Source organism: Salmo trutta, chromosome 30 (assembly GCF_901001165.1).
Source record: "Salmo trutta chromosome 30, fSalTru1.1, whole genome shotgun sequence".
Lineage (NCBI taxonomy): Eukaryota > Metazoa > Chordata > Actinopteri > Salmoniformes > Salmonidae > Salmo > Salmo trutta.
In genome coordinates this window covers 40,964,514-40,990,793 of record NC_042986.1, presented here as the reverse complement: position 1 = coordinate 40,990,793, position 26,280 = coordinate 40,964,514, and the positions used below count along the sequence as shown (strand labels likewise).

The 26,280-nt window shown below is 47.3% G+C and overlaps 1 protein-coding gene across 2 annotated transcripts in view; it reads right to left on the bottom strand.

Moving 5' to 3' along the window:
* Positions 1-26,280, bottom strand: part of ampd2b (adenosine monophosphate deaminase 2b) — a 61,895-nt gene that overhangs the window by 8,313 nt on the left and 27,302 nt on the right. For both annotated transcript variants that reach the window (XM_029724187.1, XM_029724188.1), the window contains exons 2-12: positions 14,412-14,536; positions 14,138-14,268; positions 13,677-13,745; positions 12,802-12,913; positions 12,341-12,527; positions 10,939-11,086; positions 10,571-10,660; positions 10,066-10,195; positions 9,484-9,678; positions 8,911-9,042; positions 155-318 (exon numbers count right to left, since the gene is read on the bottom strand). In XM_029724187.1, the coding sequence (XP_029580047.1) occupies positions 155-318; positions 8,911-9,042; positions 9,484-9,678; positions 10,066-10,195; positions 10,571-10,660; positions 10,939-11,086; positions 12,341-12,527; positions 12,802-12,913; positions 13,677-13,745; positions 14,138-14,268; positions 14,412-14,536 (1,483 nt within the window). The remainder of the gene's footprint in view (positions 1-154; positions 319-8,910; positions 9,043-9,483; positions 9,679-10,065; positions 10,196-10,570; positions 10,661-10,938; positions 11,087-12,340; positions 12,528-12,801; positions 12,914-13,676; positions 13,746-14,137; positions 14,269-14,411; positions 14,537-26,280) is intronic.

The following is a 26,280-nucleotide window of genomic DNA, read 5'->3' as shown; positions in this document are numbered from 1 at the left end:
ACTTTAACCTCTGTCTATTACGAACATGAAAATATGTTGTTTCATTCAGAACAATGCGGAAGAAGTGTGAACAACCAGACAACTGTTGAATGGATGAAAGTAGTAGTAACAGAGATGGTATGTGATGTTGTAAGAGGGCTTTGGTGGTACTCACAAGAGTCGTGGCACCTGCAACAGCCAGCGTACGTTGTTAGAGTAGACTTGGTGTTTGACGGCCCACTGGGCCAGCTTGTCCCATTCGTCCCTCTGGCGGCCGTAGATGGACAGACGCAGCTCCACATTCTGGTATTTACTCTCCTCCAGGTCAGCCATCACCTCCTGATGGGGTGCAGAGGCATACAATAGTCAGCAGGGGGTGCTAAAAACTAGTATAGAACAGTACTATAACATTACTACTAAAATACAACATATTACCACAAAACAACATTACTACAATACAGCATTACTACAGTACAGCATTACTACAATACAAAATACAATACAGCATTACTACAATACAACATTACTACAATGCATCATACAATACAACATTACTACAATACAACATACAGTACAGCATTACTACAAAACAACATTACTACAATACATCATACAATACAACATTACTACAATACAACATACAATACAGCATTACTACAATACAACATTAGTACAATACAGCATGACTACAATACAGTATTAATACAATACAACATACAAAACAGCATTACTACAATACAGCATTACTACAAAACAGCATTACTACAACACAAAATAAAATACAGCATTAATACAATACAGCATTACTACAATACAGCATTACTACAAAACAGCATTACTTCAATACAAAATACAATACAGCATTACTACAATACAGCATTACTACAATACAGCGCTAGTACAATACAACATTACTACAATACAGCATTACTACAAAACAGCACAACATTCAAAACAGCATTTCTACAATACAGCATTACTACAATACAACATTACTACAATACAGCACTACTTCAATACAGCATTACTACAATACAGCACTACTACAATACAACATACAATGCAGCATTACTACAATATAGCATTACTACAAACAGCATTACTACAATACTACATACAATACAGCATTACTACAATACAGCATTACTACAAAACAGCATTATTACAATACAACATTACTACAATACAACATTACTGCAACACAACATTACTACAGAGGACTCCTGATATCTCCAGGAGTGACAAGTATAATTTTTGTCTTTATCTGTTGTTGTCTAGTAATGTCTTTTTGCTAACTAGGGCCATCTAATTTAAAGTGCTTCCTGTCTTCCCAGCAGCCTACTTGGTGTGTGAACTCCTGTCTGCTCATAACTTGCAGATGATTGTTGACACATCAACCAGGATTAAGAGGCAGGGCAATTTGTGACTGTTGTGGTTTTGGTAATCAGTGTCAGCGGAGGTCTCGTTGTCAAAACTAAGACCTTTGCCGAAACATAGACGGTTTTGCAGAGGTCTTCGAGAAAGGAATGATAGGAAGGGTCCACACCACTCTCTCAGTATCTTACCTAGTTATTTTTCAGATTCTCTAATTTTGCTATTTTGAAGCTTTGGCATCTATGTATGTGTTTTCTATCTCAGCTCGTTCCTCACCCTGTAGGCTGTGAAGATCCTCCCACCCCTTGGCTGCAACCCTTCTAATTTAATGTACCCTGCGCGCACAACCCACGTTGAATTCCTGGTCACTGTAACCCCCCTCAAGGTCTCTGTTCTCCTAGCAACCCCCCTCCAGGTCTCTGTTCTCCTAGCAACCCCCCTCCAGGTCTCTGTTGTCCTACTAATCTCACTGTAACCCCCCTCCAGGTCTCTGTTCTCCTACTAATCTCACTGCAACCCCCCTCCAGGTCTCTGTTCTCCTACTAATCTCACAGCACCCCCCCTCCAGGTCTCTGTTCTCCTACTAATCTCACTCTAACCCCCCTCCAGGTCTCTGTTCTCCTACTAATCTCACTGTAACCCCCCTCCAGGTCTCTGTTCTCCTACTAATCTCACTGTAACCCCCCTCCAGGTCTCTGTTCTCCTACTAATCTCACTGCAACCCCCCTCCAGGTCTCTGTTCTCCTACTAATCTCACTGTAACCCCCTCCAGGTCTCTGTTCTCCTACTAATCTCACTGTAACCCCCTCCAGGTCTCTGTTGTCCTACTAATCTCACTGTAACCCCCCTCCAGGTCTCTGTTCTCCTACTAATCTCACTGTAACCCCCCTCCAGGTCTCTGTTCTCCTAATAATCTCACTGTAACCCCCCTCCAGGTCTCTGTTCTCCTACTAATCTCACTGTAACCCCCCTCCAGGTCTCTGTTCTCCTACTAATCTCACTGTAACCCCCCTCCAGGTCTCTGTTCTCCTACTAATCTCACTGTAACCCCCCTCCAGGTCTCTGTTCTCCTACTAATCTCACTGCAACCCCCCTCCAGGTCTCTGTTCTCCTACTAATCTCACTGTAACCCCCCTCCAGGTCTCTGTTCTCCTACTAATCTCACTGTAACCCCCCTCCAGGTCTCTGTTCTCCTACTAATCTCACTGTAACCCCCCTCCAGGTCTCTGTTCTCCTACTAATCTCACTGTAACCCCCTCCAGGTCTCTGTTCTCCACTAATCTCACTGTAACCCCCCTCCAGGTCTCTGTTCTCCTACTAATCTCACTGTAACCCCCCTCCAGGTCTCTGTTCTCCTACTAATCTCACTGTAACCCCCCTCCAGGTCTCTGTTCTCCTACTAATCTCCCTGTAACCCCCCTCCAGGTCTCTGTTCTCCTACTAATCTCACTGTAACTCCCCTCCAGGTCTCTGTTCTCCTACTAATCTCACTGTAACCCCCCTCCAGGTCTCTGTTCTCCTACTAATCTCACTGTAACCCCCCTCCAGGTCTCTGTTCTCCTACTAATCTAACTGTAACCCCCCTCCAGGTCTCTGTTCTCCTACTAATCTCACTGTAACCCCCCCTCCAGGTCTCTGTTCTCCTACTAATCTCACTGTAACCCCCCTCCAGGTCTCTGTTCTCCTACTAATCTCACAGCACCCCCCCTCCAGGTCTCTGTTCTCCTACTAATCTCACTGTAACCCCCCTCCAGGTCTCTGTTCTCCTACTAATCTCACTGTAACCCCCCTCCAGGTCTCTGTTCTCCTACTAATCTCACTGTAACCCCCCTCCAGGTCTCTGTTCTCCTACTAATCTCACAGCACCCCCCCTCCAGGTCTCTGTTCTCCTACTAATCTCACTGTAACCCCCCTCCAGGTCTCTGTTCTCCTACTAATCTCACTGTAACCCCCCTCCAGGTCTCTGTTCTCCTACTAATGTCACTGTAACCCCCCTCCAGGTCTCTGTTCTCCTACTAATCTCACTGTAACCCCCCTCCAGGTCTCTGTTCTCCTACTAATCTCACTATAACCCCCCTCCAGGTCTCTGTTCTCCTACTAATCTCACTGTAACCCCCCTCCAGGTCTCTGTTCTCCTACTAATCTCACTGTAACCCCCTCCAGGTCTCTGTTCTCCTACTAATATCACTGCACCCCCCCCCCTCCAGGTCTCTGTTCTCCTACTAATCTCACTGTAACCCCCTCCAGGTCTCTGTTCTCCTACTAATCTCACTGTAACCCCCTCCTCCAGGTCTCTGTTCTCCTACTAATCTCACTGTAACCCCCCTCCAGGTCTCTGTTCTCCTACTAATCTCACTGTAACCCCCCTCCAGGTCTCTGTTCTCCTACTAATCTCACTGTAACCCCCCTCCAGGTCTCTGTTCTCCTACTAATCTCACTGTAACCCCCCTCCTCCAGGTCTCTGTTCTCCTACTAATCTCACTGTAACCCCCCTCCAGGTCTCTGTTCTCCTACTAATCTCACTGTAACCCCCCTCCAGGTCTCTGTTCTCCTACTAATCTCACTGTAACCCCCCTCCAGGTCTCTGTTCTCCTACTAATCTCACTGTAACCCCCCTCCAGGTCTCTGTTCTCCTACTAATCTCACTGTAACCCCCCTCCAGGTCTCTGTTCTCCTACTAATCTCACTGTAACCCTCCTCCAGGTCTCTGTTCTCCTACTAATCTCACTGTAACCCCCCTCCAGGTCTCTGTTCTCCTACTAATGTCACTGTAACCCCCCTCCAGGACTCTGTTCTCCTACTAATCTCACTGTAACCCCCCTCCAGGTCTCTGTTCTCCTACTAATCTCACTGTAACCCCCCCCCAGGTCTCTGTTCTCCTACTAATCTCACTGTAACCCCCCTCCAAGTCTCTGTTCTCCTACTAATCTCACTGTAACCCCCCTCCAGGTCTCTGTTCTCCTACTAATCTCACTGTAACCCCCCTCCAGGTCTCTGTTCTCCTACTAATCTCACAGCAACCCCCTCCAGGTCTCTGTTCTCCTACTAATCTCACTGTAAGCCCCCTCCAGGTCTCTGTTCTCCTACTAATCTCACTGTAACCCCCCTCCTCCAGGTCTCTGTTCTCCTACTAATCTCACTATAACCCCCCTCCAGGTCTCTGTTCTCCTACTAATCTCACTGCACCCCCCTCCAGGTTTCTGTTCTCCTACTAATCTCACTGTAACCCCCCTCCAGGTCTCTGTTCTCCTACTAATCTCACTGTAACCCTCCTCCAGGTCTCTGTTCTCCTACTAATCTCACTCTAACCCCCCTCCAGGTCTCTGTTCTCCTACTAATCTCACTGTAACCCCCTCCAGGTCTCTGTTCTCCTACTAATCTCACTGTAACCCCCCTCCAGGTCTCTGTTCTCCTACTAATCTCACTGTAACCCCCCTCCAGGTCTCTGTTCTCCTACTAATCTCACTGTAACCCCCCTCCAGGTCTCTGTTCTCCTACTAATCTCACTGTAACCCCCCTCCAGGTCTCTGTTCTCCTACTAATCTCACTGTAACCCCCCTCCAGGTCTCTGTTCTCCTACTAATCTCACTGTAACCCTCCTCCAGGTCTCTGTTCTCCTACTAATCTCACTGTAACCCCCCTCCAGGTCTCTGTTCTCCTACTAATCTCACTGTAACCCCCCTCCAGGTCTCTGTTCTCCTACTAATCTCACTGTAAACCCCCTCCAGGTCTCTGTTCTCCTACTAATCTCACTGTAACCCCCCTCCAGGTCTCTGTTCTCCTACTAATCTCACTGTAACCCCCCTCCAGGTCTCTGTTCTCCTACTAATCTCACTGTAACCCCCCTCCAGGTCTCTGTTCTCCTACTAATCTCACTGTAACCCCCCTCCAGGTCTCTGTTCTCCTACTAATCTCACTGTAACCCCCCTCCAGGTCTCTGTTCTCCTACTAATCTCACTGTAACCCCCCTCCAGGTCTCTGTTCTCCTACTAATCTCACTGTAACCCCCCTCCAGGTCTCTGATCACTACTTTGTTTCCTTTTCTGTCTCCGTCTCCTCCAACCCTAACCACTCAGCCCCTACCCCCTCCAGGTCTCCCTCTCCTCCAACCCTAACCACTCAGCCCCTACCCAGATGGTCATGTGCCGTCACAATCTTCTCTCTCCCACTACTCTCTCCTCTTCTAACCTATCATCTCTCCCTTCTGCTAAATCCTTCTCCATCCGATCTCCTGAATCTGCCTCTTCAACCCTACTCTCCTCCCTTTCCGCATCCTATGACTCGCAGTGTCCCTTTTCCTCCAGGGTGGCTCGGCCCTCCCTCTTGCTCCGTGGCTGAGTGACAGATTGCGAGCTTACAGAATAGGGCTACGGGCAGCAAAGCGAAAATTGAGAAAAATTGAACTTCCTATCATCCAATCAAACCCTCCTCTCTACCTTCTCTTCCTCGTTCTATCCTCTTCCTCGTTCTATCCTCTTCCTATCCTCTTCCTCATTCTATCCTCTTCCTCGTTCTATCCTCTTCCTCTTTCTCTCCTCTTCCCCTTTCTATCCTCTTCCTCATTCTATCCTCTTCCTCGTTCTATCCTCTTCCTCGTTCTATCCCCTTCCTCGTTCTATCCCCTTCCTCGTTCTATCCCCTTCCTCGTTCTATCCCCTTCCTCATTCTATCCTCTTCCTCATTCTATCCTCTTCCTCGTTCTATCCTCTTCCCCTTTCTATCCTCTTCCTCATTCTATCCTCTTCCTCGTTCTATCCCCTTCCTCGTTCTATCCCCTTCCTCATTCTATCCTCTTCCTCGTTCTATCCTCTTCCTCTTTCTCTCCTCTTCCCCTTTCTATCCTCTTCCTCATTCTATCCTCTTCCTCGTTCTATCCCCTTCCTCGTTCTATCCTCTTCCTCGTTCTATCCTCTTCCTCTTATCTTCCGCTTTCTATCCTCTTCCTCGTTCTATCCTCTTCCTCTTTCTATCCCTACATGTCAAGCCTCTAACCCTAGGAAACTCTTTTCTACCTTCTCCTCCCTCCTTAATCTCCCCCCCCCACCATGTACTCTCACTACTGGTGTCCCCGAGGGCTCGGTTCTAGGCCCTCTCCTCTTCCCTCTATACACCAAGTCACTCTGCTCTGTCATATCCACACATAGACTCTCCTATCATTGCTATGCAGATGACACTCAACTACTTTTCTCCTTCCCCACTTCTGACACCCAGGTGGCGACAAGCATCTCTGCGTGCCTGGCAGATATCTCAGCTTGGATGTTGACACGCCACCTCAAGCTCAAACTCAACAAGACGGAACTGCTTTTGCTCCCGGGGAAGGCCTGCCCGCTCAAAGACTTCTCCATCACGGTGGACAATGACTCGCTCCTGTAGGTTCATGCTCTACAACATCCGTAGATGTCACGCCTGCTCCCGCTCTTCCCCCCTGGCGCTCGAGGGCTCCCCAGCATTGCGCACTCCTGCCATCATCATTACGCACACCCGATTATTCGACTCACCTGGATTCAATCACCTCTGTCATTACCTTCCCTATATATGTCTGGTTCCCTGAGATGGCGGAGATGGCGCTGAAGAACATGGCTGACGTTTTACATTCTCCCAACCAATTGTGCAATTTTGTTATTTTTTACTTATTGTGTACATAATTGGACCGTCTCTTATGACCGAAAAGAACTTCTGGGCATCAGAAAAGTGATTATTCACCGCGGACTGGAAGAAAATCTTTCCTTTAACGAGTCCGACATCCTGCTTTCACTGGAACAGGCACAGATTGTTTTACATTTAAATTTTAAAGCTTTATTTAACTAGGGCAAGTCAGTTAAGAACAAATTCTTATTTACAATGACGACCTACCGGTGAACAACTGCCTTGGGCCAGCATCCTTTCGGTTACTGGCCCAACGCTCTAACCACTAGGATACCTGCCGACCCATAAGGTCCATGCCTTTTGCGTGAAGAAAAGACATCAGAAAAGGGAACTCAGAATCCTTCTGAGAATCCGTAAGCGAGCGAGTAAACTCCCAATGCCTTCCATTCTCCTTGCTAACGTGCAATCATTGGAAAATAAAATTGATGACCTACTATTAAGATTATCCTGCCAACGGGACATTAAAAACTGTAACATCTTATGTTTCACCGAGAAGTGGCTGAACGAAGAAACGGACAATATAGTGCTGGCGGGATTTTCCATGCACCGGCAGAACAGAGACGCTACCTGTGGTAAGACGAGGGGTGGGGGTGTGTGTCTTTTTGTCAATAACAGCTGGTGCGCTATGTCTAATATTAAAGAAGTCTTGAGGTATTGCTCGCCTGAGGTAGAGTACCTTATGATAAGCTGTCGACCACACTATCTACCAAGAGAGTTCTCATCTATATTATTTGTAGCTGTCTATTTACCACCACATAGCGAAGCTGACACTAAGACCGCTCTCAACCAACTCTATAAGGCCATGAGCAAAGAAGAAACTGCTCACCCAGAAGCGGCGCTCCTAGTGGCCGGGGACTTTAATGCAAGCAAACTTAAATCAGTTTTACCACATTTTTACCAGCATGTCACATGTGCAATCAGGGGAAAAGAAATGCTAGCACAGACTGGAATATGTTCCGGGATTCATCCAATGGAATTGAGGAATACACCACCTCAGTCATTGGCTTCATCAATAAGTGCATCGACGACGTCATCCCCACAGTGACTGTACCTACATATCCCAACCAGAAGCCATGGATTACAGGCAACATCCGCATCGAGCTAAAGGCTAGAGCTGCCGCTTTCAAGGAGCGGGAGACTAATCCGGACGCTTATAAGAAATCCCGCTATGCCCTCAGACGAACCATCAAACAAGCAAAGTGTCAATGCAGGATTAAGACTGAATCCTACTACACCGGCTCTGACGCTCGTCAGATGTGGCAGGGCTTGAAAACTATTACAGACTACAAAGGGAAACCAAGACGCGAGCTGCCCAGTGACGCGAGCCTACCAGACGAGATAAAAACCTTTCGAGGCAAGCAACACTGAAGCATGCACGAGAGCACCAGCTGTTCTGGATGACTGTGTGATAACGCTCTCGGTAGCCGATGTGAACAAAACCTTTAAACATGTCAACATTCACAAAGGCGCTGGGCCAGATGGATTACCAGGACGGGTACTCAAAGCATGCGCGGACCAACTGTCAAGTGTCTTCACGGACATTTTCAACCTCTCCCTGACCGAGTCTGTAATACCTACATGTTTCAAGCAGACCACCATAGTCCCTGTGCCCAAGGAAGCAAAGGTAACCTGCCACAGATGACACAATCTCAATCGCACTCCACACCGCCCTTTATACTGTTTTTGGTTCCATCGCGATTCTCTACTCTTCTTATGAATTGAACACTCGGAACACTCCTTCTCTTGTGGAAACTCCCTCCAATTTGCTTACACAAATCACCAAACGCTTTTCATTTCAGATGGGGATTGTGAAAGTTCACACATCAGGAGAAAAGGTCAAGAATTGTGACGCAACAATTGTTTACTAGGTTAAGGTAGAGGGCATGTACAGTATGCTGATTATACATTCACCTTGATGATGTGTCCAAAGTATTTCCCCTCTACATGGTTGTCTGTCTTGATGAAGATCTCTCTCAGGATGGACTCGCCGATGGGGTTGTATTTGGCGTTGAACTTGTCAAAGCGATGGAAAGTGTTACGGTCCTGTGAGGAGAAAGGGGACAGTTCTTAGTCAATGTCTCACTTTTTGATGTCGCTGCCAAGCTCTCAAGTCAGATTATCATCTGTCTTTAAAGCACAGTTGTCAATAAAAAATCTCTAAAAAAATTGAACGACTGTTAATCAATCCTTTTCCTGAGATCTCTTCATTGACCTTCCTGTCTCCTCTATGTTTCCTCTCTTAATATAGGAACCAAAACCAATATAGTATAAACAGAGAGGATAAAGGAGAGGTAGCTAATAAGACTATCGACATGCACCCTCTCCCTCACCCTCCCTCTCCCTCACCCTCCCTCTCCCTCTCCCTCTCCCTCTCCTTCTCCCTCTCCTTCTCCTTCTCCTCCCTCCTACTCCCTCTCCTTCTCCTTCACCCTCTCCCATTCCTTATCCTTCACCCTCTCCCTTTCCCTCTCCAGCACTACTTACAGCGTGCATGTCCAGTGTGTCCACACTCAGGTCGAAGGCTGTGAGGTTCATGGTTTGGAACACCTCCATGAGCGTCTGTCCCTTGCCTCTCTCCACATGGACTATCTCCCCTGGATATTTCTTCATGGCCCTCTTGATAAACCTCAGCAGGTGTTTTTGGTTCATACAGGACGAGGCATGGATGTGGGTGTCCACCTGGGTGCGCAATAAGGAACCAGATACAGAAAGAGATGAAGCTGTTATTTGGCACTTCATCATTCAAAATGAAGATAGAATATGTATTTATTTATTTTATTTAACCTTTATTTAACTAGGCAAGTCAGTTAAGAACAAATTCTTGTTTACAATTGACGGCCTATCGTCAGACCGAACCTCTGTCATGAGACTCAAGAAATATGCAACACTTCGAGGGCATCGGCCTGAGCAAGGCTCTGTGCATATTGGAACATCTTGGTCACATAACAAGCAGTTATTTAGGGTGCAAGATGATATGTAGATCACTGATTCTGCGTAGCGGTATAGACAGTAGAGGACGGTATAGCCTCACGCTGGTCCTCTCCAACACGCTAATTGAGGACTCACCTTGCGTATGTTATAGAAATCTCTGTGAGGAACTTTCTTCTGAGCTGCAAGCTCCTTCATCTCATTCAGCAGGATGTGCATCTGGAACTTAGAACTCAGGTACTGTAAGCGACGGTAACAGAACGACTTCCTGTGAATGCAGGAAGTGAACACGGACACAACGTCAGTTGGTCCACTGATAACAGACAGCACACCGTCGGGAGTAACTGACAGACGACTCTCGGTTCTGTCATCATGATGTTCTGTATCTGGAGAAGATTTGTTTCTTGACGGAATGACCATTACAGAAACCTTAGGTTTGGTTCAATCTGTAGCTCTGTAGCACGATTTAAATCCAAAGTTAACTTGTAATTGAGCCGACATATGCAGTTTTTACCGTAAATGCAGTCTCCGCTAATGCGGGAACATTGCCTTTAAATTTCTATCACGCTGCAGCGCAAGTCTTCAGCGCTACGGATTTAATCAACACTACCACATATGTACCATCAGAGGTATGTTAACTCACACAGGTCCGTTGATGATGAGGGCCGTCATGACGTTCATATCAGCGATGTACTCCGGTAGGTCTGGGTAGGGCAGCTCCAGCTCTGTAGACCTGACATGGCAGTATACAGGCCTTTAACACTGTCTCAATAGCATACAGCCGGCAAAATAAAAGGCACTGTCACAAATAGTATTTTCATAATGATGAACTTATAACAACCTAAGATGTACGGTTGCTAGGCATTGGCATGTTTATAACCACGGTAACAATTTATCTAAAGCCAATAGGTATGTTGCTTAACAACTTGTTATAAGCACGTATGAGCCTTTACAATGTGCTAAAATAAGGCTAACACTATGATCTGTTGAGAGTTAATTGATGTGTCTCACGTGTCCATGCTGTCCTTCTTTGTATAGATGTGGACGACACCGTTTACCATCTTGCAGCCATAGCCTATATCAGGAGGCATACAGGCAGGGTCCTGGTTCTCATAGGGGTGTGTGGTGGAGACAGGAGGATGGACCGTCTGGTCTAAGTCTAGAATAGAATATAGTACAATAGAATAGAATCAAATAGAATAGAATCAAATAGAATAGAATCAAATACAACGTTACTAAAGTCTGTGTCCATCATACACAGACGTTCTATCTACCCAAACATTTGGGATGGAATGGGAATGCACAGAGCCAAACTAAACATTTATTTTCACGCTGAATTTCAGTGAGGAAAATTCTCCTACACTGAGTGATAGTCTGTTCTAGCAGGAGGTAGAGGGGGAATAGCACATGTGAAACCATCTCTTCATCTGTAGCTGGCTTACTTTACCTACCACCTGTGAGTGTATGCATGTAGGTAGGTAGGTAGGTATTTTTATTTTATATTTTTAACCTTTATTTAACTAGGCAAGTCAGTTAAAACCTCTTTAGGATCTCTACAGATCGATGTCCCACCCTCTAGATGGTTGAGCAAATGTGCGCTAAAGTGATTAGCATGACGTTGTAAGTAACAAGAACATTTCCCAGGACATGGACATATCTGATATTGACAGAATGCTTAAATTCTTGTTAATCTAACTGCACTGTACAATTTACAGTAGCTATTACAGTGAAGGAATACCATGCTACTGTTTGAGGAGAGTGCACAATTATGAACTCGAAAATGTATGAATAAACCAATCAGGCACATTTGGGCAGTCTTGATACAACATTTTGAATAGATATGCAATAGTTCATTGGATCAGTCTAAAACTTTGCACATACACTGCTGCCATCTAGTGGCCAAAGTCTAAATTGTGTCTGGGCTAGAATAATTCATTATGGTCTTTCTCTTGCATTTCAAGGATGATAGTACAAAAACAATACAAATAAAAACATGTTTTTTTCTTTATATTATCTTTTACCAGATCTAATGTGTTATATTCTCCTACATTTATTTCACATTTCCACAAACTTCAAAGTGTTTCCTTTCAAATGGTATCAAGAATTTGCATATCCTTGCTTCAGGGCCTGAGCTACAGGCAGTTAGATTTGGGTATGTCATTTTAGGCTAATTTTTTTTAAAAAGGGGCATATACTTAAGAGGTTTTTAAGAACAAATTCTTATTTACAATGAAGGCCTACCCCGGCCAAACCCGGACGACGCTAGGTCAATTGTGCGCCACCCTATGGGACTCCCAAACAGGGCCGGATGTGATGCATTCTGGATATATGTAGGTAGGTAGGTAGGTAGGTAGGTAGGTAGGTAGGTGTGTATGTATGTATGTAGGTATTTATATACGTGTGTGTACTCTACCTGCAGTAACAGAAGTCTCAGGTATCTCCTCGTAGATGCCCATATCTAGTGGTCTGTCACTGAGCTCCTCCAGGTAGCTGGCTGTGGTCCGACAGAAGCTCTGCATGGACAGGCCGATGTACTTCTCCCTGATGAACAAGGCCTTCACAACACACTTAGCAGCATCCAGCAGGTCTGTGAAGGGAACCTGGAGCGAGGGGGCGGGAGAGAGGGCACAGGTTAGTACTGCCAGTCCTACCTCTAGCCTCCTACTACCGGACGAATCCGCTTCGAAGAAACATATAACACGTCGGAACGTTGGCCGCTTGTAGTAAAATCCAAGTCGGAGAGAAACACAAGTTTTACATAGGACCTGTATTCAATAACCATTAATCAAAGCCAGGGAACCTTACTGAATAAAACTCAAGGTGTTTACCGTGGTGAAAGCGATAACGGCTGTTGGGGATATTTCTGTGACCTACCCCACATTTCTCCTCTCCAGAGATGGAGACCCGCTGGTACTCCTTCTCTCCTTCACGCTCTTTCTCCTTGGGATACAGGTCCATGAACGCCTGGCTCTGCTCCTTCAGGTATCTAACACAGAATAATAACGTTTATTCTATAACGTTTGTTCTATTCTACTGCCATTTACTTTATGTTTCCTATTCTTATCTTTTATTGTTTCTTATTGTTGTTGCATTGTCCAGAAGGAACCTGCAAGTAAGCATTTCATTGGACGGTGTATCCCATGTGTATCCTGTACATACGACTAATAAAACTTGAAACGTAATAATAATAATTATTATATTATAAAGAGGGAATTGAGACTATGTATAGACCGTGGTAGCCTGCTGAGCTTAAGAGAGATGTGACCAACCAGGATTCAAACCCAAGGTCTTCTGCATGCCACGAGACTGTGCTAGCCCACTTAGCTAAAACCTATAGATATTAGCTTAGGGAGCTAATGTGAGTCTCCTTACTGTATTTCTACCTCTAGGTCAGTAGCTAGCGGAGCTAATGTGAGTCTCCTTACTGTATTTCTACCTCTAGGTCAGTAGCTAGCGGAGCTAATGTGAGTCTCCTTACTGTATTTCTACCTCTAGGTCAGTAGCTAGCAGAGCTAATGTGAGTCTCCTTACTGTACTCACTCTAGGTCAGTAGCTAGCGGAGCTAATGTGAGTCTCCTTACTGTATTTCTACCTCTAGGTCAGTAGTTAGCAGAGCTAATGTGAGTCTCCTTACTGTATTTCTACCTCTAGGTCAGTAGTTAGCAGAGCTAATGTGAGTCTCCTTACTGTAGTTCTACCTCTAGGTCAGTAGCTAGCAGAGCTAATGTGAGTCTCCTTATTGTACTCACTCAAGGTCAGTAGCGCTGTCAGTCTTCATTAACTCCTGTTTGGCTCGCAGAAGGATATCTGGCTCAAACCTGTAGAAGACATAATGAAAAGCTTTTTTAGAGACAACAACATGATCCCATTGAGATTCATGAGGACTTGTTGCTGAATATTAACTCCCTCCTCCCTCCATCTCCCTCTCTCCCTCCCTCCCTCTCTCCCTCCCTCCCTCTCTCCCTCTCTCTGTCTCCCTCCCTCCCTCCCTCCCTCCCTCCCTCCCTCTCTCTCTCTCTCTCTCTCTCCCTCCCTCCCTCCCTCCCTCCCTCCCTCCATCTCTCTCTCCCTCTCTCCCTCTCTCCCTCCCTCCCTCTCTCCCTCTCTCCCTCCCTCTCTCCCTCCCTCTCTCCCACTATCTCTTCCTCCCTCCCTCCCTCCATCCCTCCCTCCCTCCCTCCCTCCCTCCCTCCCTCCCTCCCTCTCTTACTTGACATCCTGGCTGATCTGTCTCTGTAGTCGTTGTTGTCTCTCCTCCAGCTGTTCTATGGGACTGTCTTCAGGGAACTCATAGGGTGCGCTGAGCATATCCCGCTCTGCTAAGCTGCGAGAGAACAGCTCCTACATGGGCACAGACACACAGAGAGGGTAGCTTGTTTAGAGCTTCTTGTTGTATTATCCTTAGTTATTTTAAATGCAGTTTATCCACTTGTGTGGCTGAAATTGTAAATGTTTTTTAAAGTCCATCTTTCTATCTTACTCACCTCAGCAATCTCCTTGTACTTGCCGTCCATGGAGGTGCGCAGGTCAATGGTCTGTTTCAGCGCAACGGGGATCCCTGGTAAGGAATGCTGGGAAGTCAGGAGGTGGCGGGCACCACGGGGGTCAACTAGGGAGGGAGGGAGAGAGAGAGAGAGAGAGAGAGAGAGAGAGAGAGAGAGAGAGAGAGAGAGAGAGAGAAGTGCAAAGGGTTATGTTCAGTCGCCCTGCACCTTGCCAAATCAGATCTACGTTTTCTAATTTCTGCTATGCTTAGCCAACTCCACAGTTTCATCCAGATGGTTGTTGTTCCCCAGCCTGACCGTCACTACAGTACACTGAGCAGTGAAGAAACAGTAACCCAGCCCAGTGCTTGAGGTCTGAGCTCAGCAGCTGTTTCTACTTCCAGAGTCAAAACAGACAAAGGACCAATCAGGTGCAGCAGCCATGTTCCAAGCCTACCTTTTTCACCCCATTCTGGGAACTTTGAGGGTTTATGAAATAGCCCCTCTGGTAATTTAATAGGATCTCCAAGGGCCCTTCATTGTTGCCAGGCTGCCAGCACAATATTCAATGTATCTATGCTGATCTGAGCTAGCCTGGCTATTACTGAACTCATCGTTTTTGATAGGTAAATTTTGCGCTATGCCACATGGTCTGGCATCATCCAGGCATCTACCGACTACAGTAACCAGACCCGGGCCGAAGGGGGACAGATTGTGGAAGCTAGGATGGAAGCAAATTACATGAGAGATGCTAACATTAACATAAAGTGAATAAACAAAGTGGTTGAAAACAATTCAGACAAGCAAACAGGGAGGCAGGCAGGCACAGACAGACAGACAGACAGACAGACAGACAGACAGACAGACAGACAGACAGACAGACAGACAGTTCACCTTCGTGTCCCCCAGAGTGTATTTAGTGGTCAGCAGTGTCTGTGTCTGTAACATTATAATTCTCCCCTCCCAAACACAGGACTAGGATCTAAAATATTAATGTTCCTGCTGAATATTTAATCCCTGGCATCCAGCCGCTGAAGTGGTGCGATGTCTGAGGGACCGCTGCCCACCGGTATACTCACACACAGTGCATATGGTACCCAATGTCTTACAGTTGTATGATAGCTAGCTACATTACAACGTTTCTGCATCTACTCTGCTGTGTTTCATGTAAACTTGTAGATGGGAAGACTAGAGCGGGAATCTCGTTGTGTTTTGACACTAGTGGCCAGCCAGAGGTCAATGGTGGGTATGACAGTAGAGCTGAGTCCACAGGGCTTCTCTGTATCTAATCCAGCTGTGTGTGTGTGTGTGTGTGTGTGTGTGTGTGTGTGTGTGTGTGTGTGTGTGTGTGCGTGCGTGCGTGCGTGCGTGCGTGCGTGCGTGCGTGCGTGCGTGCGTGTGCGTGTGTCCAGCAGCAAAGACAGCAGATCTCTCCGCCACTGGAACTGTCCTGTATGTATCTAATCCCCTAATGGCTGCTATATTTAGATCATCAAACGGCTACATAACTCCCCATCCACACAACACACACCAAGGAGAAACTAACCCAGCAGGAAGGTTGCACACGCAGATACATACTGTAATGGACAACAAGGGGCTCTGTGAGTTCTATGGAAATAATCCCTCAACATGTGGTGTGATGCTGAACCATTACCGTGGTGTGATGCTGAACCATTACCGTGGTGTGATGCTGAACCATTACCGTGGTGTGATGCTGAACCATTACTGTGGTGTGATGCTGAACCATTACTGTGGTGTGATTCTGAAACATTACCGTGGTGTGATGCTGAACCATTACCGTGGTGTGATGCTGAACCATTACTGTGGTGTGATGCTGAACCATTACTGTGGTGTGATGCTGAACCATTACTGTGGTGTGATGCTGAACCATTACTGTGGTGTGATGCTGAACCATTACTGTGGTGTGATGCTGAACCATTACTGTGGTGTGATGCTGAACCATTACTGTGGTGTGATGCTGAACCATTACCGTAGTGTGATGCTGAACCATTACCGTGGTGTGATGCTGAACCATTACTGTGGTGTGATGCTGAACCATTACCGTGGTGTGATGCTGAACCATTACCGTGGTGTGATGCTGAACCATTACCGTGGTGTGATGCTGAACCATTACTGTGGTGTGATGCTGAACCATTACTGTGGTGTGATGCTGAACCATTACTGTGGTGTGATGCTGAACCATTACTGTGGTGTGATGCTGAACCATTACTGTGGTGTGATGCTGAACCATTACTGTGGTGTGATGCTGAACCATTACTGTGGTGTGATGCTGAACCATTACTGTGGTGTGATGCTGAACCATTACTGTGGTGTGATAATGAACCATTACTGTGGTGTGATGCTGAACCATTACCGTGGTGTGATGCTGAAACATTACCGTGGTGTGATGCTGAACCATTACTGTGGTGTGATGCTGAACCATTACTGTGGTGTGATGCTGAACCATTACTCTGTTGTGATGCTGAAACATTACTGTGGTGTGATGCTGAAACATTACTGTGGTGTGATGCTGAACCATTACTGTGGTGTGATGCTGAACCATTACTCTGTTGTGATGCTGAAACATTACTGTGGTGTGATGCTGAAACATTACTGTGGTGTGATGCTGAAACATTACTGTGGTGTGATGCTGAACCATTTGTATTGTATTTATTATGGATCCCCATTAGTTGTTGCCATGGCAGCAACTACTATTCCTGGGGTCCAGCAAAATTGAGGCAGTTTATACAATTAGTCAAACATTACAATACATTCACAGATTTTACAACACACTGTGTGCCCTCAGGCCCCTACTCCACCACTACCACATATCTACAGTACTAAATCCATGTGTGTGTGTGCATAGTGCGTATGTTATTGTGTGTGTATGCATGTGTCTGTGTCTATGTTTGTGTTACTTTACAGTCCCCGCTGTTCCAGGACTTTGAATGGCCCCACAAACTGCAGACCCAGCTTCCGGCAGGGCAGGCGGAGGGGCAGGTTCCAGGTCGAGAGCCAGACCCGATCCCCCGGTATGAACACCGGGGCCTCACTGCGGTGACGGTCGGCGCTCGCCTTCTGCCGCCTCACGGCCCGTTGCAGGTGCACATGGGCGGCATCCCAGGTCTCCTCCGAGCGCTTAAACCATTCGTCCACCGCAGGAACTTCGATCTGGCTCTGGTGAGGCTGACCGAGACACCCAGACGTTCCATGAACGCTCTCCAGACCCTGGACGTGAACTGGAGACCCTGATCAGAAACTATGTCCTCGTGCCGGAAGACGTGTGTAAACAAGGCCTCCACCGTCTGTAGGGCCGTAGGGAGACCGGGTAAAGGAAGGAGACAGCAGGACTTAGAAAACCGATCCACAACGACCAGGATCGTGGTGTTGCCCTGTGAGGGAGGAAGATCCGTCAGGAAGTCCACCGACAGGTGTGACCACGGCCGTTGTGGAACGAGTGTAGGTTGTAACTTCCCTCTGGGCAGGTGCCTAGGACCCCCTGCGTCACCATGCCCAGGGGAGCGGTGGCCTCCCTAATCAACCCTGACCTTAATGGTCGACTGTCTAAGGCGTGAACTGGGAAGGGCATAGCCACGGGAACAATGGGGATCCCTAGACTATGGGCGAATGATCTGTCTATAAAATTCCCAGCCGCGCCTGAATCGACGAATGCCTTATGCTAGGAATGCGGGGAGAACTCAGGAAAAGTAACATACAAAAACATGTGTGCAACAGAGGACTCTGGGTGAGAATGGTGCCGGCTCACCTGGGATGACGCCAGAGTGCCGTGCCTGCTGCCTCGACACCCAGAGGAACCAACCCGGGACCGACCGGCAGTGTGACCTCTGCGGCCACAGATGGTGCACGAGACGGAACCTCCTCCGGTCTCCCTGAGCGCAGCACCTCCCAACTCCATGGGCATCGGAGCGGTGGTGCTGGGGGATGGAACCGACAGATCCCGCTCTGGACATCCGCGGGTAGCCAGCAGGTTATCCAGCCGAATGGACAGGTCCACCAGCAGGTCGAAGGTGAGGGTGGTGTCCCTGCAGGCCAACTCCCGATGGACGTCCTCGCGCAAACTGCAACGATAGTGGTCGATCAAGGTCCTGTCGTTCCATCCCGCGCCGGTGGCCAGTGTCCGAAAGTCCATCGCGAACTCCTGGGCGCTCCTTGTCCCCTGCCTCAGATGGAAGAGACGTTCACCCGCCACTCTACCCTCGGGCGGGTGGTCGAAGACTGCCCAGAAGCGGCGGGTGATATCCTCTAAATGGTCCAGCGCCGCATCTCCTTCTCCCCACACGGCGTTGGCCCACTCCAGGGCTTTCCCCGAGAGGCACGAGACGAGGGCGGACACCCTCTCACGGCCCGAAGGAGCCGGGTGGACGGTTGCCAGGTATAGATCCAGCTGCAACAGGAAACCTTGGCAGCATGCAGCCATCCCATCGTACTCCCGGGGAAGGGCGAGATGAATCCCACTGGGACCGGGTGAAGGGGGGGTGAGTAGTGGAGACCCCGGTTGTGCTGGTGGAGGCGCTGGGGGAACTCCCTGTCTCTCCCAGTGGTCCATGGTTTGGACGACGTGGTCCATGGCGGCGCCGAGATGGTGGAGTATCGCCGCGTGCTCCCGGACGCGCTCCTTGACCCCTATACCAGGGGCACCTGCTCCTGCTGACTCCATATTCGGGTGTGGAATTCTGTAAGCGGTGCGTATCTGGCAGCAGTGAAGTCAGGCGCAGGAGAGAATAAATGGGTAACAGCCGGAGCACTTAAATGATGCAAAAGCAAACGGCACCCAGAACAGCAAAATACGGGTTGAAACAACCCGTCGCCAGCCAGTCGGAAATGCACAAAACACTTACAACAAACAATTCCACACACAGACGGTTATATACACGTCAAATAATGAGGGAATGTAAACCAGGTGTGTGGGAAAACAAGACAAAACAAATAGAAAATTAAAGGTGGATCGGCGATGGCTAGAATATCGGTGACGTCGACTGCCGAACGCCGCCCGAACAAGGAGAGGAACCGACTTCGGTGGAAGTCGTGACACTGTGCTAAGGTCTATCCAACACTGGTCTGACCAATCAGATTCCACGCTTCAAGATTGCTTCCATCAGGTGGTAGCCTCAGACAATAACATTGACGTACACTGACTCGGTGAGCGAGTTTATACAGAAGTGTAAAGGAGATGTTGTACCCACTTTGACTATTAAAACCTTCCCTAACCAGAAACCGTGGATTGATGGCAGCATTCACACAAAACTGAAAGCATGTACCAACCCATTTAATCATGGCATGGCGACTGGAAAGAAATGGCATGGCGACTGGAAACCGAAAACAAACAGTGTAGCTATTCCCTCCGTAAGGCAATCAAACAAGCGTCAGTAAGCGTCAGTATAGAGACAAAGTGGAGTCGCAATTCAACGGCTCAAACACGAGACGTATGTGGTAGGATCTACAGACAATCAAGGATTACAAAAAGAAAACCAGCCCCATCGCGGACATCGACGTCTTGCTCCCAGACAAGTTAAACAACTTCTTTGCGCGCTTTGGGGACAATACAGTGTCACCGACACGGCCCGCAACCAAAGACTTGGGGCTCTCCTTCTCCTTGGCCGATGTGAGTAAAACATTTAAACGTGTTAACCCTTGCAAGGCTGCCGGCCCAGACGACATCCCTAGCCGCGTCCTCAGAGCATGTGCAGACTAGCTGGCTTGTGTGTATACGAACATATTCAATCAATCCCTATCCCAGTCTGCTGTCCCCACATGCTTCAAGATGGCCACCATTGATCCTGTTTCCAAGAAAGCTAAGGTAACTGATCTAAATGACTATCATCTCGTAGCACTCACTTCTGTCATCATGAAGTGCTTTGAGAGACTAGTCAAGGATCATATGACCTCCAGCCTACCTGTTACCCTAGACCCACTCCAATTTGCTTACTGCCCCAATAGGTCCACAGACAATGCATTCGCCATCTCTCTGCACACTGCCCTATCCCACCTGGACAAGAGAAATACTTATGTAATAATGCTGTTCATTGACTACAGCTCAGCATTCAACACCATAGTACCCTCCAAACTCATCATTAAGCTTGAGATCCTGTGCCTCAACCCTGCCCTGTGCAACTGGGTCCTGGACTTTCTGACGGGACGCCCCCAGGTGGTGAGGGTAGGAAACAACATCTCCACCCCGCTGATCCTCAACACTGGGGCCCCACAAGGGTGCGTTCTCAACCCTCTCCTGTACTCCCTGTTCACCCATGACTGCGTGGCCATGCATGCCTCCAACTCAATCATCAAGTTTGCAGACGACACTACAGTGGTAGGCTTGACCAACAATGACGAGACGGCCTACAGGGAGGAGGTGAGGGCCCTCGGAGTGTGGTGTCAGGAAAACAACCTCTCACTCAACGTCAACAAAACAAAGGAGATGATCGTGGACTTCAGGAAACAGCAGAGGGAGGTCCCCCCTATCCACATCGACGGGGCAGTAGTGGAGAAGGTGGAAAGGTTAAAGTTCCTCGGCGCACACATCATGGACAAACTGAAATGATCCACCCACACAGACAGCATGATGAAAAAGGCCCAACAGCAACTCTTCAACCTCAGGAGGCTGAAGAAATTTGGCCTGTTACCTAAAACACTCACAAACTTTTACAGATGCACAATCGAGAGCATCCTGTCGGGCTGTATCACCGCCTGATATGGCAACTGCTCCACCCACAACCGTAAGGCTCTCCAGAGGGTAGTGAGGTCTGCACAACGCATCACCGGGGGCAAACTACCTGCCCTCCAGGACATCTACACCACCCGATGTCAGAGGAAGACCAAAAAGATCATCAAGGACATCAATCACCCGAGCCACTGCCCGTTCACCCCGCTGTCATCCAGAAGGCGAGGTCAGTACAGGTGCATCAAAGCTGGGACCGAGAGACTGAAAAACAGCTTCTATCTCAAGGCCATACGACTATTAAACAGCCATCACTAACATTGAGTGGCTGCTGCCAACATACTGATTCAAATCTCTAGCCACTTGATAATTAAAATTTGGATGAAATAAATGTATCACTAGTCACTTTAAACAATGCCACTTTAGATAATATTTACATACCCTACATTACTCATCTCATATGTATATACTGTACTCTATACCATCTACTGCATCTTGCCTATGCCGTTCGGCCATCGCTCATCCATATATTTATATGTACATATTCTTATTCATTCCTTTACACTTGGGCCTTACAATTAGTGTCTAGCAGAGAGTCAATCAGCTCTTTGAAATCCAGTTTCAACTGTTCAGAGCTGCCCTTCATAATGTCATTAAAACACACACGGACTAGGATAGAATGGATTTCCATGTCCTGATGTAGTACATTCAGGAGCAGCTTAGTAATGTCATCTACTCGAACTCCGGTGTAGGACATTATTTTTGCACCAGGAATGGTCACATTCCTTACCATGGAGCTGCCCAGAATCACAGCTGGCGAGAAGGACGAGGAAATCTGCCCACTCCCACGCTTCACAGGATTCGGAGAACCCTTTATGGACGGGCGAGAGGCAGGATAACCATTACTGTTGTGTGATGCTGAACTTCTGCCAATCAGAATCTAGTACTGAATGAAGCAGTGGTATGTCTGGAGGATAATCATCAGGGGTCACCAGGGGTCATCAGGAGTCATCATGGGTCATCATTGGTCATCATGGGTCATCATGGGTCACCAGGGGTCATCATGGGTCACCAGGGGTCACCAGGGGTCATCATGGGTCACCAGGGGTCATCAGGGGTCATCAGGGGTCATCATAGATCATAAGGGGTCACCAGGGGTCATCATTGGTCATCATAGATTCTGCTTGTGTGGACCTCCAGGTGTACGTCACAAATGGCACGCTATACCCTTTACAGTGCACTACGTTTGAGGGCTCTGGTCTGCACTATTAAAGGAATAGGGTGTCATTTGGGATGTACACCTGGAGTTCCATACAAGCAGAATCTATGATAACCCCTGATGGCCCCTGATGTCCGGGGTGCTACGAGGGCTATCAGGTACTATCTGTTGACCTAGATCTGACCTGGAAACACTACATGCCCCTGCTAAATGAAATAGGATAATGATATCACCTTGATATTTGACTTCTACTCCATGAATATTTCAGTAGCTAAACACAGAACTGATCTGAGGGTTGGTAACAGGCTGATTAGTTGTCCATTTGAACTGAACTGCGTATACAGTAGACTCCCTTTTCAATCTCCATCAGCTTGTGTTGTTGTTGTTGCCAACCGACGTCAGGGATGAAGGGTTAAGGTCAATATCAAATCAAATCACATTTTATTGGTCACATACTCATATTTAGCAGATGTTATTGCGGTGTAGTGAAATGCTTGTGTTCCTAGCTTCAACAGTGCAGTAGTATCTAACAATTCACAACAATACACAAATCTAAAAGTAAAAGAATGGAATTAAGAAATATATAAATATTAGGACGAGCAATGTCGGAGTGTGATGGCCTTGAGACAGAAGCTGTTTTTCAGTCTCTCGATCCCAGGTTTGATGCACCTGTACTGACCTTGCCTTCTGGATGATAGTGGCGTGAACAGGCAGTGGCTCGGGTGGTTGATGTCCTTGATGATCTTTCTGGCCTTCCTGTGACATCGGGTGGTGTAGGTGTCCTGGAGGGCAGGAGGTGTGCCCCGGTGACGCATTGGGCAGACCATACCACCCTCTGGAGAGTCTTGCGGTTGCAAGGGGTGCAGCTGTCGTACCAGGCAGTGATACAGCCCGACAGGATGCTCTCAGTTGTGCATCTGTAAAAACTTCTGAGGGTCTTAGTGGCCAAGACAAATTTCTTCAGCCTCCTGAGATGGAAGAGTTGCTGTTGCGCCTTCTTCGCCACACTATCTGTGTGGGTAGACCATTTCATATTGTCAGTCATGTGTATGATGAGGAACTTGAAGCTTACCACCTTCTCAACTGCGGTCCCGTCGATGTGGATAGAGGCGTGCTCCCTCTGTTGTTTCCTAAAGTCCACGATTAGCTCCTTCATTTTATTGACGTTGAGGGAGAGGTTATTTTCCTGGCACCACTCCTCCAGGGCCCTCACCTCCTCCCTGTAGGCTGTCTTGCATTGTGGTTGCATTGTCTGTGGATCTATTGGGCGGTAAGCAAATTGAAGTGGGTCTATGGTATCAGGTAAGGTGGAGTTGATATGATCCTTAACTAGCCTCTCAAAGCACTTCATGATGACAAGTGACGATAGTCATTTAGTTCAGTTACCTTCGCTTTCTTGGGTACAGGAACAATGGTGGACATCTTGAAGCATGTGGGGACAGCAGACTGGGATAGGGAGAGATTGAATATGTCTGTAAACACTCCATGCCAGCTGGTCTGCGCATGCTCTGAGGACGCGGCTAGGGATGCCATTTGGGCCGGCAGCCTTGCAAGGGTTAACACGCTTAAATGTCATACTCATGTCGGCCAAGGAGAAGGAGAGCCCACTGTCCTTGGGAGCGGACCACGTCAGGTGCACTGTCTTATCCTGAAAGTGGGCGAAGAAGGTGTTTAGTTTGTCTGGAAGCAAGACGTTGGTGTCTGTGACGAGTCTGGTTTTCCCCTTTGTAGTCCGTGACTGTCTGTAGACAACTGACGCATACATCTTGTGTCTGAGTCATTGAATTGCGACTCCACTTTGTCTCTGTACTGATGTTTTGCCTGTTTGATTTCCTTACGGAGGGGGAATAACTATGCTGTTTGTATTCAACCATATTCCCAGTCACCTTGCCATGGTTAAATGTGGTGTTTCGCCCTTTCATTTTTGCGTGAATGCTGTGAACCGTCTATACACTTGAATGCTGTTGTCACGAGTGCTATCTTCGTATTCCCTGTCATAAATTAGCCAAGGCGCAGCGTGCCGGTAGTTCCACATCTTTTAATTGTGAACTCAAACAAAACAAGAAAACAGGTGAAAACTGAAACAAACGTGACGTTCTGGGGCTGCTCACACACAGCTGCACAAAAACAAGATCCCACGAAAACAAAGGGAAAAACAGGCTGCCTAAGTATGGCTTCCAATCGGAGACAACGAGAGACAGCTGCCTCTGATTGGAAACCATACCCGGCCAAAACATAGAAAACAAAACATAGAATGCCCACCCACCTATCACACCCTGACCTAGCTAAACAGAGAAAACACAGCTCTCCTAGGTCAGAGCGTGACAGCTGTGAACCGTCTATACACGGTTTCTGGTTTGGGTAGGTTTTAATAGTCACCGTGGTAACAACATCCCCTATACACTTGCTAATGAACTCAGTCACTGTGTCAGTGTAAATGTCAATGTTATTCTCAGACGCTACCCGGAACATATCCCAGTCTGAGTGATCAAAACCATCTTGAAGCATGGATTCCAATTGGTCGTTGAATAGACCTTAGCACGGGTACTTCCTGTTTGAGTTTCTGTCTCTAGGAAGGGAGGAGAAAAATGTTGTAACGGGCGTCGTGAGGATTGGACCAAAATGCAGCGGGAATATGTATACTCATCTTCTTTATTAAATCAAAAGAAGGAAAAACAAACAAATCATGTATACAAAACAACGAACGACACTAAACAGTCCTGTCAGGTGCACAGACACAAAACAGGAGACAACTACCCACAAACCCCCATAGCACAAACACCCCTATACATAAGACCTTCAATCAGAGGCAACGAGGAACAGCTGCCTCCAATTGAAGGTCAATCAACAAACCCTAAACATAGTAATAGAAAGACTAGACTGAACATAGAAATACACTAACATAGAACATAGACCAAAAACCCCGGAACACTCTAAACAAACACCCCTCTTACATAAGCACATAGACCAACAAACCCCGAGACACTCTAAACAAACGCCCCCTCTTACATAAGCACATAGACCAACAAACACCCCCTGCCACGTCCTGACCAAACTACAATAACAAAATACCCCTTACGGATCAGGATGTGACAAATGTAGTTGTGATCTGATTTGCCATAGGGAGGGCAGGGGAGGGCCTTGTAGGCATCTCGAAATGGGGAGTAGCAGTGGTCCAGTGTTTTTCCAGAGCGAGTACTACAGCCAATATGTTGGTAGAACTTCGGTAGCGTTTTCCTCAAATTTGTTTTGTTAAAATCCCCAGCTACAATAATTGCGGCCTCAGGATATGTGGTTTCCAGTTTGCATAAAGTCCAGTGTAGCTCCTTGAGGGCCATTGTGGTATGGGCTTCAGGGGGAATAGACACGGCTGTGACTATAACCGAAGACAATTCTCTTGGGAGGTTATACGGTTGGTATTTGATTGTGAGGTATTCTAGAAAAGAACTTGAGTTTCTGTACGTTATCACAATCACACCATGAGGAGTTAATCATGAAGCATACATCCCTGCCTTTCTTCGTCCCGGAGAGTTCTTTATCCCTGTCTGCGCGATGAACTGAGAACCCAGCTGGCTGTATGGACGGGTACAGTATATCCAGAGAGAGCCATGATTCCACGAAACATAGTATAATACAGTCCCTGATGTATTATACTGAAGGAGATCCTCGCCCTGAGCTCGTAATATAGTAATATACTCAGAAGCGGTGAATGGTGTGCCCGCCTCATGAGTCGGACTAGAAGTCCACTCCCGAATACCTCTTCTCCGCCGGCGGCATCTTGGAGCAGCCTCTGGTATAAGTTCAAATGTCCTGGGGGGTACGGACAAAGAATCCATTTCAGGAAAGTTGTATTGCTGGTCGTAATGCGGATGAGTTAGCACCGCTCTGATATACAAAAGTTGTTTCCGGTTGTATATAATACCACAAAATATGTTCTGGTCTAAAAAAGATAAGAAATAACATACAAAAAAACG